This window comes from Mobula hypostoma, chromosome 3 (genome assembly GCF_963921235.1).
Source record: "Mobula hypostoma chromosome 3, sMobHyp1.1, whole genome shotgun sequence".
Taxonomy (NCBI): Eukaryota; Metazoa; Chordata; class Chondrichthyes; order Myliobatiformes; family Myliobatidae; genus Mobula; species Mobula hypostoma.
The window spans coordinates 104,668,111-104,685,124 of NC_086099.1; the positions used below are offsets into that span (position 1 = coordinate 104,668,111).

Below are 17,014 nucleotides of genomic sequence, written 5' to 3' on the forward strand. Positions count from 1 at the left end.
ATTTAAGATAAAATGGAATTACTCAACAGGTCAGACAGTATTGGTGTTGAGAGAAACAGTTCAAGTTTCAGGTCAATAACTTTTCAGTTTGAGTTCTTAGCAATTTCCTCGATGATCTGATAGTCATAGTCATAGTCATACTTTATTGATCCCAAGGAAAATTGGTTTTCGTTACAGTTGCACCATAAATAATTAGATAGTAATAAAACCATAAATAATTAAATAGTAATATTTAAATTATTGCAGGCAATAAGTCCAGGACCAGCCTATTGACTCAGGGTGTCTGACCCTCCAAGGGAGGAGTTGTAAAGTTTGATGGCGCCGGCAGGAATAACTTTGTTCCTCCACCAGGGCTACCAGAACTATAACTGTCTGTTTTTATTTGTGTTTGGTGTAACTTCCCAACGTATACAATTCTATTTTGACAGACGTCGCATCATTCTGAACACAAGGCAGAGACAGCATTTATGCTCTGGTAATTCCAATCGAAAATACAAGGCTGCCTTCAGAGGCTGGTGTCAAGTATTTTCACTCGAGGTTTGTGGATTATTAAAGCGAAGCAAATGCTGTCATTTGATAGACCAGCCTATTCGCACCACACGACCTTTGTAGATATGTCTGTGTACATATTGATTAACTTAGAAACGTTTGTAATTCTGAAAGAGTAAATTGAATCAGCAATGTCATATAGACACGGAGTAAACCATTTCTCAGGAACAATTAAGATGACAATTCTCTACGTCCTGATTCAATGTCAGGATGTCCAAGATAAGGCGAGGACGTGATTTCTTCCCGTCGGCAACCGTTTTCGGTTCACAGAGACAATTTCACATCATGATTTGTTCTGAATAGTCCAATCTTCAACTTTGGATGTAACTAATACTTCGTGGACTTGATTTTATTCTATCACAAACTGTCAGACAAGTGTGGTTTATTTTATGTGTTGCTGATCAATGGAAAAATGGTAAAATTGAGTTCCCCTGACAAACAACTATATCCTTTATGTCGTGGAACGCAAAAATAGGGTTTTTGTGACAATGCTACAGGTTCTGCTCTGTTTAAAAGGGCGTGACAACATTTATTAAAGTTCATTTTCCCATTTTGTGTAAGTTTTTCTCAATTCACCGTCAGGCCTGATTTATTCATCACGGTCTGGTTCGGATGAAGTGGAACCCGAAAGAGCTGATCACATTAACCCGGCGTCTTCCGCGGAAAGTTTGGTGCGAGAGAGGGAGGGAAGTGGTTGAGCCAATCAGCGAGGCGCCGCCGCCGCCGGGCACCGCAATACCAACATGGCAGCTGCGCCGGGACAGGCAGTACGGTCCCGCAGGCGGTCGGAGCGATGACAGCCGCCACTGCGCCCGACCCACCCCGCTGCCACGATGCTCGGCATGTATGTGCCCGATAGATTCTCCCTCAAATCGTCCAAAGTACAAGAGGGGATCGGCCTGTACACTGCCAGACGAGTGAAAAAGGTTTGTGATTTTTGTTTAAAGCGAGGAGACAAGAACAAGCTTTATTTTTCTTTATTCAAAAAGAAGGGATGAATCCTGGTTTTGTATTGTTTTCCGACGTTCCGTAACTTTAATGGGTCTGCTGAAGGAATCGCAATGGAAGGCATCTTGCTCGAGTGCCACGTATTGAGTCCGCAGCTTTCTCTGAGCTCATTCCCACCTCAGGCCCCCAACTGCAGCTTGCTGGCTGGGTGACAAAGAAGGAATCTCTCGGGATATAAAGACAACCGGCCTTTCCTATATGTGCACCTCATTTTGCTGCAAGCTATGTCGGCCCCCAATTCGGCCACTGAATTAAACTATTCCTTCCCGCCTCTCTAATATCAAATGTCTGCTGAATGATAATGCACCTGAAGCATCAAGCTCGCCTTTTTCTTTTAGTTATATTGGCGAGTTTGGATATGTACTTAGAGTTTTTTTTAAATTTCAGATTTATAGCATTCAAAGCATTTTTATTCTGAAATGGTTTATTATAATGAAGTAAAAGTTTTTTTTATTGAGATGTGAAACCGTTTGTGAATTAAGATCAGATTTTCTTTACCTGTTTAAAATAGCATAGCTGTTTCACCTGAAAGTGGTCCAGCAGCAATTCTCTCCCTTATCCAGATTTCAGATAGTTTGTTGGGATCCTGTTGACATTAATATCTGGACATGTAGACTCTGGTAACTCTTGCAAGTTAAATACTTCGGTTGATGGAAGCTGAGAGGAATTAATTCAGCAAATTGTGCTGCAGCTCTTACACAGATATTCTGGTTACTTGTAAGTGGTTTCTGTGCCTTTTTCTTCTTAGGTAGTCACTTCGGATTGAGGATTACCTGGATCCACTCTAGTCCTGTTGGTGAAAGAAACAATTAAAAAATACATAAACTGGATCTCCCTCCTTTTAGCACATCTTGAATTGCCAGACATGTCCTATAGCCCTGCTGTTCCTTAGCCCATTATCCTCATTTGATTGGGGAATCTTTATGACCTGTTTCCATGGCAACCCTAACCTTATCCAAGATATCCCTCCCCATCTTAACAATTTTGTGCTGACTTGTTTTCTCTCTCTCCTAGTTTAAACAAAGATTCTTTGACCTGAAATGTTAACTCCATGTTTTTTTTCCACATTAGTTCTGTAGATTCTGAAATGGGGCCAATGTCGGATCTACAGATTCTGTCACAGATTGAGCTGGAGATGTACAAAAGGTGTATGTAACCTTTAGTTCAATGCCTGACAGCAGCCCAGACAATAACTAAATTCTTGCACCTCACTGCATGTTTTAAGTGGTGCCCATTTAAATGACAGTTAATGTCAATCAGGTTTTCATCTGTTGCTTTCTGTTTCTCAATGTTACCACAGCCTTGGTGTTCAATTGGTTATGTACACTTAAGTGCAGTTGCATTTTACATCTTCCTTTACTTGGGATCTTTCATAGCCACTAAAATCACAATTGAAGTCAGTGTTATCTTACAGTGAAGTCCCAACGAATCTTACACTAAATGCTGGAGGAACATTGCAAGTGAGACAGCAATCAGATTCTGTTTGCTGTTCATAGTTAGAATGTATGGATATTCAATAAAAAATTCAAGTGGGATTGTTTATGGCCAAAACAAACAGGTGCATAGAGTATTACTCCTGAGATCTGAGAGTGTATCAAACTCTCCTTATACACAGAAGTGAAAATCTAGATTGTGACTCTCAATGGGGTATAAACTAACAAAGTTTGACTCTGGCAAAGAAAATGATTATAGAATTAAGAATAAAGAGATCCCAGGAATTTTGAATGGCTTCTGCATGCAAATATACACATGTCTGATAGAGCTAGAGGGATAATGCTTCTTTTAGTTCAAGGCCTGAAATATGTTAATTAAGGCACTGAATAAGCCTCTAAGAAACCTGAAGAGCATTCCACCAACAAGGACACCAAAAAGTTGCTTAGTTCTTCGAGACTGTTTCAGGAGATGTATTAAGTGGCACAATAATTGTCAAGTAGATTACTGAATCATCGGTCAACAGGAGATAGAACTCTACTAAGGCTGTCCAATTTTACCAACACCTGGATTTCACGTACATGCTGATGGCACTCGTGTTGCCATTTAGGCCTCCGGACAGAATGTTTCCGTTTCACTTATGAAGCCAGTCTCATACAGGACAGTTTCTTGTTCTTCAGGTTGCAGTTTGGGTTATGATCATTTTATGCAATGTTACAGTGAAGGCAAAGAGAAAAGACGGCTCTTCAGAAATTATATTCCTTCAAGAGTAGGAGTTAGGATCACTAGGTGATATATACTGCAGGAGAGGTGTAGATACTGATAGAAACAGAACTCGAGTCACAAGTCCAACACAGTAAGTCATGCAAAGCAAATGAATACGGGAGAGCAGGAGGTTTCATGTTGTGAAACAGCTTATTTCTTTTATATTCTTAGAATGAAGATGTTCAGGAGGTGACGTGGTAATGATTGGTCAAACTTAAGAGTGGAAGGGAGAAAAAACAATCAGCTTTCCAGCTAGGGTCTGTAAATAAATTTTCCAGCGAGTTAGTCATTTCTTTGCAATGCTGTCCTATACTTCCTCAAAAGTTTTTCCAGGTTTCCATCTATTTCACACAAGCTGGAAGAGATTTAGTGAGGAAAGCTCAAAATAACACCTTCAATCAAGTGATAGTTCTCTATTTCACAAGATGATTCCCCTTGTTATCAGTATACAAAATGTAGCTTCTGAACAATATATCAGCAAATAACTTAAATATTGGAAGCCATTAATAATAAATTGGTTTCAGTATACTTCTACTTTTTGAAATTCTGTATCAATTCTGTGAATGGCTGTGACTGCACATTTGCATCAAAGTCACATCTGTATTGCTGCAACACACATCAAAGTTACTGGTGAACGCAGCAGGCCAGGCAGCATCTCTAGGAAGAGGTATAGTCGACATTTTGGACCGAGACCCTTCGTCAGGACTAACTGAAGGAAGAGCTAGTAAGAGATTTGAAAGTTGGAGGGGGAGGGGGAGATCCAAAATGATAGGAGAAGACAGGAGGGGGAGGGGGAGATCCCTCCCCCTCCTGTCTTCTTCTATCATTTTGGATCTCCCCCTCCCCCTCCCACCTTCAAATCCCTTACTCACTCTTCCTTCAGTTAGTCCTGACGAAGGGTCTCGGCCTGAAACGTCGACCGCACCTCTTCCTACAGATGCTGCCTGGCCTGCTGCGTTCACCAGCAACTTTGATGTGTGTTGCTTGAATTTCTGCAGAATTCCTGTTGTCTGAATTGCTGCGTTGGCCAATTCTGGAGGAGGATACCTGAGCTGGAGGAGGATATCTATTGATACAGTATAATCGTTCTTTCCAACACAGATTCACCAGGATAGAAGCTCTATTGATTTAACTCCTTTGTAGTTCTTATCACCACTTACAGGAAGGATGTGAAGATTTTGGAGAGGATGCAAAAGAGATGTTGCCTGGATTAGAGAATATTAGCTTTAAGGAGAGGGTATGAGCTAGAAGAAGGGGTTGGACATCTTGGATTGTTTTATATCTATTATAATAAAAAATATGCTAAGCATTATCATAGTGGATAGTCAGTCTTTTTTCCCAGGGAGGAAATGTCAAATACTGGATTGCATAGATTGAAAGATGGGGGGAAATATTCAGAGCAGATTTCTGAGGGAGTGCTAAGTACCTGGAAGGCTCTGCCAGGGAAGGTGGAGGAAGAAGATATGATAGCAATATTTAAGAGATATATGAACAAGCAGGGAATGGAGGGATGTAGGCCATTTACAGGCAGATAGGATTGGTATAAATTGGCATCATGATGGGCACAGACATCTTTGGGTCAAAAGATCTGCTATTGAGTCATGTGGTATTATACAACACAGAAACAGACCCTACAATCCATCTGGCCCATACAGCCAAAGATGTCCCATTCAAGCTAGTCCCATTAGTCAGTGTTTGGCTCATAACATCCTAAACCTTTACAATCCATGTATCTCTTAACCGTCTTTTAAAAGTTGTTATTGTACCTGCTTTAAGCTCTTCCTTTGGCAGCTCATTCTGTATAGATACTACCCTTTGTGTAAAAATAATTGCCCCTTAAGTTTCCCATCTCATCTTAAACATATGCACTGTAGTCCCTGATTCCACAAATCCAGGAAAAGACTGAATGCATTCCCCCATCTATGCCTCTCATTATTCTGTTCTACTTGGATTCCAATTCAGGTTTATATCACATGTACACTAAAGCATACAGTGAAATACATAGCTTGTGTTAATAACCATCACAACCAAGGGATGTGGCACAAGTGTCACTTTCTATCATCCCCTGCTGGTCTGCTGGTCAAATCTATCAACTAGTATCTTAATATATTTTGTATTATATGAATTGAGCCTTGAATTCAGTGGCTTGCATGACTTATTGGCAGGCCGTTTATCAATTCTCTTACCGATTGACCAGAGAGTTCTGCAAATTGTTTATCTCTTCTGACCTTTTATATAATTCCGATTGTTCACTTACCTCAGGTGCAAGGATACTGAAGTTACGTTCTCCGGTCTTAAGACCATAAAATCATAAGATAGAGGGACAGAATTAGGCCACTTGGCCTATTGAGTTTGCTCTGCCATTTGATCATGGCTGTTTTACCACAGACTTAACCTGTCAATTAACCTCTGGGAGTCTTGCATGAGGATTGCTAAGTCCCTCTGCACCTCTGATGTTTGAATTTTCTCCCCATTTAGATAATAGTCTGCACTATTGTTCCATTTACCACAATGTATTATCATACTTTTCCCAACACTGTATTTCATCTGCCACCTTTTTGCCCATTCTTCCAACTTGTCTACGTCCTGCTGCAATCACATGGCTACCTCAGCACTTCCACCTATTTTCATATAATCCACAAACTTTGCCACAAAACCATCAATTCCATTATCCAAATAATTCACAAACTATGTGAAAAGTAGCTGTCCCAATACTGACCTCTGACAAACATCACTAGTCACTGGCAGCCAACCAGAAACAGCCTCCTTTATTCCCACTTGGTGTCTCCTGCCTGTCAGCCATTCTTCTATCCATGCCAGTATCTTTCCTGTAACGCCATGGGATTTTATCTTGTTAAGCAGCCTCATGTGCGGCACCTTATTAAATGCCTTTTGAAAATCCAAGTAGACAACATCCACTGCCTCTCCTTTGTCCACTCTGCTAGTTACTTCCTCGAAGAACTCTAACAGATTTGTTAGACAAATTTTCCCTTTGCAGAAACCATGCTGAGTGACTTAATTTATCATTAGTTTCCAAGAACCCGGAAGCCTCATCCTTAGTGATAGACTACAACACTTTCCCAACCACTGAGGTTAGGCCAACTGGCCTATAATTCCCTTTCTTTTGCCTTCCTCCTTTCTTAAAGTGTGGATTTTCCAGTCCTCCAGGACCATGCCAGAATCAAGTAATTTTTGAAAGATTGTGACCAAAGCAGCTGTTATCTCTTCAGCAATCTCTCTCTGGCTTCAGGGATGTAGTCCATCTGGTCCGAGTGACTTATCCACCTTAACTCCTCCCACTTCCTCCAAACTAAAGGTGTAGCTATGGGCACCTGTATGGGTCCTAGCTATGCCTGCCTTTTTGTTGGGTTTGTGGAACAATCTATGTTCCGTGCCTATTCTGGTATCTGTCCCCCACTTTTCCTTCGCTACATCGACGACTGCATTGGCGCTGCTTCCTGCACGCATGCAGAACTCGTTGACTTTATTAACTTTGCCTCCAACTTTCACCCTGCCCTCAAGTTTACCTGGTCCATTTCCGACACCTCCCTCTCCTTTCTAGATCTTTCTGTCTCTGTCTCTGGAGACAGCTTATCCACTGATGTCTACTATAAGCCTACTGACTCACAGCTATCTGGACTATTCCTCTTCTCACCCTGTCTCTTGCAAAAACGCCATCCCCTTCTCGCAATTCCTCCGTCTCCGCCGCATCTGCTCTCAGGATGAGGCTTTTCATTCTAGGACGAGGGAGATGTTTTCCTTTTTTAAAGAAAGGGGCTTCCCACTATCAACTCTGCTCTTAAACGCATCTCCCCCATTTCACGTACATCTGCTCTCACTCCATCCTCCCGCCACTCCACTAGGAATGGGGTTCCCCTGGTCCTCACCTACCACCCCACCAGCCTCCGGGTCCAACATATTATTCTCCGTAACTTCCGCCACCTCCAACGGGATCCCACCACTAAGCACATCTTTCCCTCCCCCCGTCTCTCTGCATTCCGCAGGGATCGCTCCCTACGCAACTCCCTTGTCCATTCGTCCCCCCCCCATCCCTCCCCACTGATCTCCCTCCTGGCACTTATCCGTATAAGCGGAACAAGTGCTATACATGCCCTTACACTTCCTCCCTTACCACCATTCAGGGCCCCAAACAGTCCTTCCAGGTGAGGCAACACTTCACCTGTGAGTCGACTGGGGTGATATACTATGTCCGGTGCTCCCGATGTGGCCTTTTATATATTGGCGAGACCCGACGCAGACGGGAGACCGCTTTGCTGAACATCTACGCTCTGTCCGCCAGAGAAAGCATGATCTCCCAGTGGCCACACATTTTAATTCCACATCCCATTCCCATTCTGACATGTCTATCCACGGCCTCCTCTACTGTAAAGATGAAGCCACACTCAGGTTGGAGGAACAACACCTTATATTCTGTCTGGGTAGCCACCAACCTGATGGCATGAACATCGACTTCTTTAACTTCCACTAAGGCCCCACCTCCCCCCCGTACCCCATCTGTTACTTATTTTTATGCACACATTCTTTCTCTCACTCTCCTTTTTCTCCCTCTGTCCCTCTGAATATACCTCTTGCCCATCCTTTGGGTCCCCCCCCCCACTTGTCTTTCTTCCCGGACCTCCTGTCCCATGATCCTCTTGTATCCCCTTTTGCCAATCACCTGTCCAGCTCTTGGCTCTATCCCTCCCCCTCCTGTCTTCTCCTATCATTTTGGATCTCCCCCTCACCCTCCAACTTTCAAATCCCTTACTCACTCTTCCTTCAGTTAGTCCTGACGAAGGGTCTCGGCCTGAAACGTCGACTGCACCTCTTCCTACAGCTGCTGCCTGGCCTGCTGCGTTCACCAGCAACTTTGATGTGTGTTGCTTGAATTTCCAGCATCTGCAGAATTCCTGTTGTTGTCCACCTTAAGGCCGTTCAGTTTGCCTAGCTCTTTTTCCTTTGTAGTAACAATGGTACTCTTGGACTTCTATGCTAGTGTCTTTCACATTAAAGGCTGATGCAAGGTACTCATTAAGTTCATCTGCCATTTCCTTGTCCCCCATTACTCCCTCACCAGCGTCATTTTCCAGTGGTCCAATATCAACTCTCACCTCCCTTTTACTCTTTATATAACTGAAAAGTCTTTTGGTATTCTGCTTTATATTATCAGCTAGCTTGCCCTCATATTTCATCTTTTCCCTTTTTTAACTTTTCAGTTACTTCTTGTAGGATTTTAAAATCTTCCCACTAACTTTTGCTACTTTATATACCCTTTCCTTGGCTTTTCTACAGATTTTAACATTCTTTGTCAGCCACGGCGACTAGCCCGGCCATTTGAGAACTTCTTCCTCTATGGGACATATCCTGTGCCTTGTGAACTATTCCCAGAAACTTCAACCATCTCTGTTGTGCTATCATCCCTGCCAGTATCCCCCTCCAATTCACCTGGGCAAGCTCCTCTGTCATGCCTCTGTAATTCCCTTCATTCCATTGTGATACTGATACATGTGACATATGCTTCTCCCTCTCAAATTGTAGCATAAATTCAATCATATTATGATCACTGTACATTAAGCTCCCTAATAAGATCTGGATTATTGCACAACTCCCAAGCTAAGAATGCCTTTCCCCTAGTTGGCTCAAACACAAGCTGCTCTTAAAAAGCCATCTCATAGGCACTCAATAAATTCCCTTTCTTGCGATCTGACACCAACCTGATTTTCCCAATCCCCTCGCATATTTAAGTCCCCCATTACGATTGTGACATTACTCTTACGCATGCCTTTTCCAGCTCCCTTTGTAAACTTTGGTCAGGAAGTCGAGGATCTAGTTGCAGTGGGAAATGTTGACTTCCAGAGTCTGGAGATGGTGATTAGTTTGATGTGGGTGTCTTTCTCTCATTTGCTTCAGAGATGAGTGCAGGGCAAGAGAGATGGCATCTGCCATAGACCTGCTTCAGTGGTAGGTGAATTGCTAAGTTTATTTGCTAAGTTTGACATTGTGACCCCCTGCCCATCCCCCACATGAGCCATCTGTTGTCGGCCCCCAACCAACACATATTCCACTCTCTCCTCCTACCCCTCCTCACAGCCCCCCACCCTACTCTCATGACTATACCCCTTCCCCACACGAAACCACCACGATGGGCTTCACGGCTGAACAGGTGATAAGACAGCTGAAACGTCTCAACCCAAGCAAGGCTGCAGGACCGGATAGTGTCAATACTAGGGTGCTCAAAGCCTGTGCCCCTCAGCTATGTGGAGTACTTCACCATGTATTCAACCTGAGTCTGAGGCTCCGGAGGGTTCCTGTACTGTGGAAGATGTCCTGCCTCGTCCCTGTGCCGAAGACGCCGTGCCCCAGCGGCCTCAATGACTACAGACCAGTGGCATTGACCTCCCACATCATGAAGACCCCGGACAGACTTGTTCTGGAGCTGCTCCGGCCTATGGTCAGGCTACACTTAGATCCCCTCCAGTTCGCCTACCAGCCCCGACTAGGAGTTGAGGATGCCATCGTCTACCTGCTGAACTGTGTCTACGCTCACCTGGACAAGCCAGTGAGCACTGTGAGGGTCACGTTTTTTGACTTCTCCAGTGCGTTCAACACCATCCGCCCTGCTCTGCTGGGGGAGAAGCTGACAGTGATGCAGGTGGATGCTTCCCTGGTATCATGGATTCTTGATTACCTGACTGGCAGACCACAGTACGTGTGCTTGCAACACTGTGTGTCTGACAGAGTGATCAGCAGCACTGGGGCTCCACAGGGGACTGTCTTGTCTCCCTTTCTCTTCACCATTTACACCTCGGACTTCAACTACTGCACAGAGTCTTGTCATCTTCAGAAGTTTTCTGATGACTCTGCCATTGTTGGATGCATGAGCAAGGGAGATGAGGCTGAGTACAGGGCTACGGTAGGAAACTTTGTCACATGGCGTGAGCAGAATTATCTGCAGCTTAATGTGAAAAAGACTAAGGAGCTGGTGGTAGACCTGAGGAGAGCTAAGGCACCAGTGACCCCTGTTCCCATCCAGGGGGTCAGTGTGGACATGGTGGAGGATTACACATACCTGGGAATAAGAATTGACAATAAACTGGACTGGTCTAAGAACACTGAGGCTGTCTACAAGAAAGGTCAGAGCCGTCTCTATTTCCTGAGGAGACTGAGGTCCTTTAACATCTGCCAGACGATGCTGAGGATGTTCTACAAGTCTGTGGTGGCCAGTGCTATCATGTTTGCTGTTGTGTGCTGGGGCAGCAGACTGAGGGTAGCAGACACCAACAGAATCAACAAACTCATTCGTAAGGCCAGTGATGTTGTGGGGATGGAACTGGACTCTCACGGTGGTGTCTGAAAAGAGGATGCTGTCCAAGTTGCATGCCATCTTGATCAATGTCTCCCATCCACTACATAATGTACTGGGTGGGCACAGGAGTACATTCAGCCAGAGACTCATTCCACTGAGATGCAACACAGAGCGTCATAGCAAGTCATTCCTGCCTGTGGCCATCAAACTTTACAACTCCTCCCTTGGAGGGTCAGACACCCTGAGCCAATAGGCTGGTCCTGGACTTATTTCATAATTTACTGGCATAATTTACATATTACTATTTAACTATTTATGGTTCTATTACTGTTTATTATTGATGGTGCAACTGTAACGAAAACTAATTTCCCCCGGGATCAATAAAGTATGACTATGACTAAGTAATAAGTGAATCATTATGGATCAGATTCATCAGTTAACAAAAGTCGTTCCTCCTTCAAATCTTCTCTTTATTACTGTCTCAGCAGCCCCAAGTTCCTGGGGTGGGCAAACATGGCACTGCTAATACTGTAATGCTGTACTTTAAGTTCACTTAAAATAACAGACCTCATGTTCGATGATGCCTGCTCAGTCTTGACTCAGTTTCTGATAAATTGTGGAAAGCAGTATGCAAGACAATATGTTACATATATTTAATAAACCAATGGATTGTACTAATTGGGTATCAGGGCATATCTTTAATTTGTAGTTGTTTTTGAATGTCCAGTTTAATGTGAACGATTCACCACTATAAGGAAACAGTTTCTGCAGATAGCAAATTGTTTTTTTCAAATACATTGGGTTTGCAACAGATTTTGTGACTTTGTTACATATTAATATATTACTAAAACAGGTATGTATACAGAACGCAAATGCCAGGAAATCTGCAGATGCTGGAAATTCAAGCAACACGCACAAAAAATGCTGGTGAACGCAGCAGGCCAGGCAGCATCTGCAGGAAAAGGTACAGTCGACATTTTGGGCCGAGACCCGTCGACTGTACCTCTTCCTATTGATCAAAATTGCTGGTAAACGCAGCAGGCCAGGCAGCATCTCTAGGAAGAGGTACAGTCGACGTTTCGGGCCGAGACCCTTCGTCAGGACTAACTGAAGGAAGAGCCAGTAAGAGATTTGAAGGTGGGAGGGGGAGGGGGAGATCCAAAATGATAGGAGAAGACAGGAGGGGGAGGGATGGAGCCAAGAGCTGGACAGGTGATTGGCAAAAGGGATATGAGAGGATCATGGGACAGGAGGCCCAGGGAGAAGGAAAAGGGGGAGCGGGGGAAACCCAGAGGATGGGCAAGGGGCATAGTCAGAGGGACAGAGGGAGAAAAAGGAGAGAGAGAGAAAGAATGTGTGTATATAAATAAATAACGAATGGGGTACGAGGGGGAGGTGGGGCATTAGTGGAAGTTAGAGAAGTCAGTGTTCATGCCATCAGGTTGGAGGCTGCCCAGACGGAATATAAGTCTTTATAATATAAGTCTAATATAAGACGGAATATAAGGTGTTGTTCCTTCAACCTGAGTGTGGCTTCATCTTTACGGTAGAGGAGACCGTGGATAGACATGTCAGAATGGGAATGGGATGTGGAATTAAAATGGAAGATCCTGCTTTCTCTGGCGGACAGAGCTCTTGGCTCCATCCCTCCCCCTCCTGTCTTCTCCTATCATTTTGGATCTCCCCCTCCCCTTCCCACCTTCAAATCTCTTACTAGCTCTTCCTTCAGTTAGTCCTGACGATGGGTCTCGGCCCGAAACATCGACTATACCTCTTCCTAGAGATGCTGCCTGGCCTGCTGCGTTCACCAGCATTTTTTTTGTGTGTGTTGTATGTATACAGAACATTCCCGAATTCAAACCTCTCGATTTGAAATTGATAAATATACATTGCAACTAGCATCGTTTGTAAGCAAAGAGAATATTTTGGTTTTGCTTAACTCTTGTGGAAGTTTTTATTAAGTACGTCCTTCTCTGTGAGTACTGTTCATCTTATTGTCTGCATTGCATGCACATGCTGCAAGTTCAAATGATCATTTTGGAAATCTGCTGATTGGGGGGGTGGAAGAAAATTACAGACAGATTTTTAAACTTCTAAAAAATAAGTGCATGTGTATTCACTCTGAGTTCTGTTATCCAGTTGATGATTGTGTGTGGGGTCTTCTTTCTGTTATTGTCCTTGGAATGTTTTTTCAGTGACATGTGAGGGTAGGGGTCGAGGTACTGTACTGAGATACTTCATTTAAGGTCAGTATTGTTTGATTTCAAATAAAGAATTTCTTTTGGTCTTTGGTAGTGTCTATTCTTTTTTTATAATTTTTTAATTCAATTTTCAGACTTGATTACATGGAATAATAATATCTACCCTCCCCCCTCCCCTTAACCCTCCCCCCCCGATACATACCCCTACCTGAAAGAAAAAGAAAAAAAAAACAGGAAAAAAAAAGAAAGAAAAACTGCCTGGATATGGGAAGGTCTCCACATGCTCCATGGGATTCAAAATAAATTTAATATATGTATTTGTTTCTTTCCCCAAAGGACCAACATCTTTATCATCGGAGTACCTATATATACAATCCTATCTTTTGTAAATAAGGGTGCCATATATTCAGAAATGTATCGTATTTATTTCTTAAATTATAAGTAATTTTTTCAAGTGGAATACAGCTAAAGGTTTCATTATTCCAACGATCCATACTTAAATACGAATCCGATTTCCAAGTAACTGCAATAGCCTTTTTGGCTACTGCCAATGCAATTTTTATAAATTCTTTCTGATATTTATTCAATTTAAGTTTCGGTTTTATCCCTTCAATGTCACCTAATAAAAATAATATAGGGTTCTTCTAGATTGGAAGAATATGGGAAAGTATCAGGGTATAAAATAAATTGGGATAAAAGTGAAATCTTACCCCTTATAAAGGAGATTATAGTCAATGTCATTTAGCAACTCAATTTAGATGGCCGATAAATGGTATAAAGTATTTAGGTATAAGAGTTGATAATGATATAAAGAATTTATATAAATTAAATTATTTATCACTGTTGAAAAAAATTCAGGAAGATCTTGACAAATGGATGATGTTACCAATAACATTAGTGGGTAGAGTCAATGCTGTAAAAATGAATATATTTCCTAGATTACAGTATCTATTTCAAACACTACCAATACAACTGAGCGCAGAAATTTTTTCAAGAGTTAAATAAATGTGTGAGGAAATTTCTTTGGAAAGGTAAGATGTCAAGAATATCGTTGGAAAAATTGACATGGAAATTTGAGTTAGGAGTGTTACAACTTTCAAATTTTAAGAATTATTATAAAGCAAATCAACTTAGATTAATTGCATCTTTTTTTGATGAACAAAAGCCGGCATGGATTAGAATAGAATTAGATAAGACAGGATAAAATACATCCGGTTTTTTATATATATATATGAATCTAAATGGATACAGGAAAAGAAAGAATCTCCTATATTAAAACATTTGCTTGATCTATGGAATAAGATAAATGTTGATGATGAAATAAAGAAATCTTTATTAGCAAGGAGACCTTTGATTTAAAATAGACTTATTCCTTTAACAATGGATAATCAACTTTTATATAATTGGTACCATAAAGGGATTAGATGTATAGGAGACTGTTATGAAGGAGGTATATTGATGTCATTTGAACAATTAAAGAATAAATATAAAATATCAAATAACACTTTCTTTTGTTATTTTCAATTAAGGACTTATTTAAGAGATAAACTGGGTCAGACAATGTTATTGCCGAAACTAATGAAATTGAAACTTTAATTCAAAAAGGAAAAATTAAAAAATTTACTTCTTTTATGTATAATCTGATTCAAAAACAGACACTTAAACAAGGAATCCATAAGTCAAGACAAAAATGGGAAACGGATTTGAATATTAATATTGGTAGTGTCTGTTCTTGAGATGAGAATTAAACCTGTTACTATTGTTGAATTTAAGGATTGCAGCCCTATTAGCAATAGAGTTTCGTGCTTGCTTTTTGAAACACATTAATACTTTACATTCTGGCATCCTTTTGACTGCTTCTACTCCCTGGACCACAGTGAAGAGGAAATAAGATTGTACAAATAAAAACATTTTGGCGAAATATCCAACTATGTGTATTATGTACCGTAAAAATGGACACTGAAAATACAATGAGGAGATTTAAGAAAAGATGTAAAGGCATCTGAAGTTTAACATCATTGGCTTCTGAAATTTATTAGCATGAACTAGGTAGAATACAGTTTACTTACTTGATGAAGGCTTCACAATAGGCCACTTGAGTTTTAATTCTGATTTATATCCATTATTCATTGTTTTGATACTTAAACAAAATGACATGACTAAAGTCATGATTTCAATTGAACATGAGCTAAAGCTATTAATTCATTGGTGGTGTTTTGTCCCCTTGTAAATCCGGCTTCATTTCCAGTAATTTATTGCACCAGGTGGTTTCTAACTTCATAATTTTATTATTTTTGGGTGATATCCCTCTCTTGCACAGCACTGGAAGCCCACTTGTATAAAATGAATGATTAATATTTAGTGAAATACCCTCAGAAGTTTCTCCAGACAGAAAAAAATGCTTAAATGATTTCTCAAACTGAGAGTAATAATCCATAGATAGTGGAAAGTTTAGTAAATCTTCAGGCTGACCTTTGGCAGAGTGCTGTTCCTTTCAATAGGATTTTTGTCTTGTCCCAAAATATAATGACTTCCATTTGTGAAATACTTGCAACTCATTGACTTTAGATGTTATAGTGATTTATAGTTACATATTAAAGATAATCAAAACAATATTATGCTGTAATCCGAGTATCTGTTTTGCAAATTTGAAATAGAATCAAATGCATGTTGGTGCTGATCTGATTTTCTTTTTTCTGGAGATGCAATCTATCATTATAGGAAGCAAAAAAAAACACTTTTTTTTGTTGGCAGGGTGAAAAGTTTGGGCCATTTGCTGGAGAGAAAAGAATGCCTCATGAACTGGATGAAAGCATGGATCCAAGGCTGATGTGGGAGGTAGTTGCTCTTATTGCATTCTGTCACATGTTGTAAACTAATCAGAATTCCTCCCAGACCATAATATTTCTACAGATATTGTTCCCTTCCCAATTGAATGTTCTTTTTTAAGAAACTGTGTGCTGATTCCCTCCAATATGGGACATTTCTATAAGCTCACTTGGGAAATATTTGAGGAAGATAGCTGATTCATTGATCTTATATGATGACATATCAGACATGTAATATGTATTTCCGCACTTGCAAACCTCATTGAAGTGATTGTAGAAAGTGCTAACACAGTCCACTTGGGATTCAATGCTTTTCTAATGGGTTTGTGTGTTTGCTGATTGCTTAACTTCCTGTGACAATGTCTATCTTCCTTGGTGGTCTTGGGGGAAATAAAGAATAAAACAAAGGTTTTTCCCTGGAACACTTTTTGGAATGTAGATAGTGAGTTGGAAGAAACACTTCCGATTGTCATGTGTTGTATTGGTGAAATAAACAAAAATCTCATATTTCTTTACCAGACTCAAGGCAATAAAATGAAATCACAGTAAAGTTAGACAATTGAAGTGAGTGTGATCTCGCTAGTCTACTAGTCTCAGTAATAACTGTCCTCGCCACTTTCTTAACTATAGTGCCCATAAAAAGTATCCACCCCCCCACCTCCAAAGTTTTCATGTTTTATTGTTTTATAACATTGAATCACAGTGGATTTAATTTGGCATTTTTGACCTAATTGACAAAATAAAGATTCTTTTGTGTCAAAGTGAAAACAGATTTCAATAAAGTAATTAAATTAAATTAAATAGAAATATAAAACACAAAATAATTGATTGCATAAGTACTCTCTCCCTTTAACATGAAACACCAAATCAACACTGGTGCACCCAATTGGTTTTAGAAGTCACATAATTAGTTAAATGGAGATCAC

At 41.1% G+C, this 17,014-nt stretch overlaps 1 protein-coding gene across 5 annotated transcripts in view; it reads left to right on the forward strand.

The window, feature by feature from the left end:
- Positions 1–1,282: 1,282 nt before the first annotated feature.
- prdm5 (PR domain containing 5) overlaps positions 1,283–17,014 on the forward strand; it is a 331,962-nt gene continuing 316,230 nt past the window's right edge. For 4 of the 5 annotated variants that reach the window (XM_063042227.1, XM_063042228.1, XM_063042229.1 and 1 more), the window contains exons 1-2: positions 1,283–1,475; positions 16,015–16,098. In XM_063042227.1, coding sequence (XP_062898297.1) covers positions 1,383–1,475; positions 16,015–16,098 — 177 coding nt within the window. In that variant the 5' untranslated portion in view covers positions 1,283–1,382. Of the gene's footprint in view, positions 1,476–16,014; positions 16,099–17,014 lie in introns of those variants that run through there. The other variant, XM_063042230.1, reaches the window with a different exon arrangement.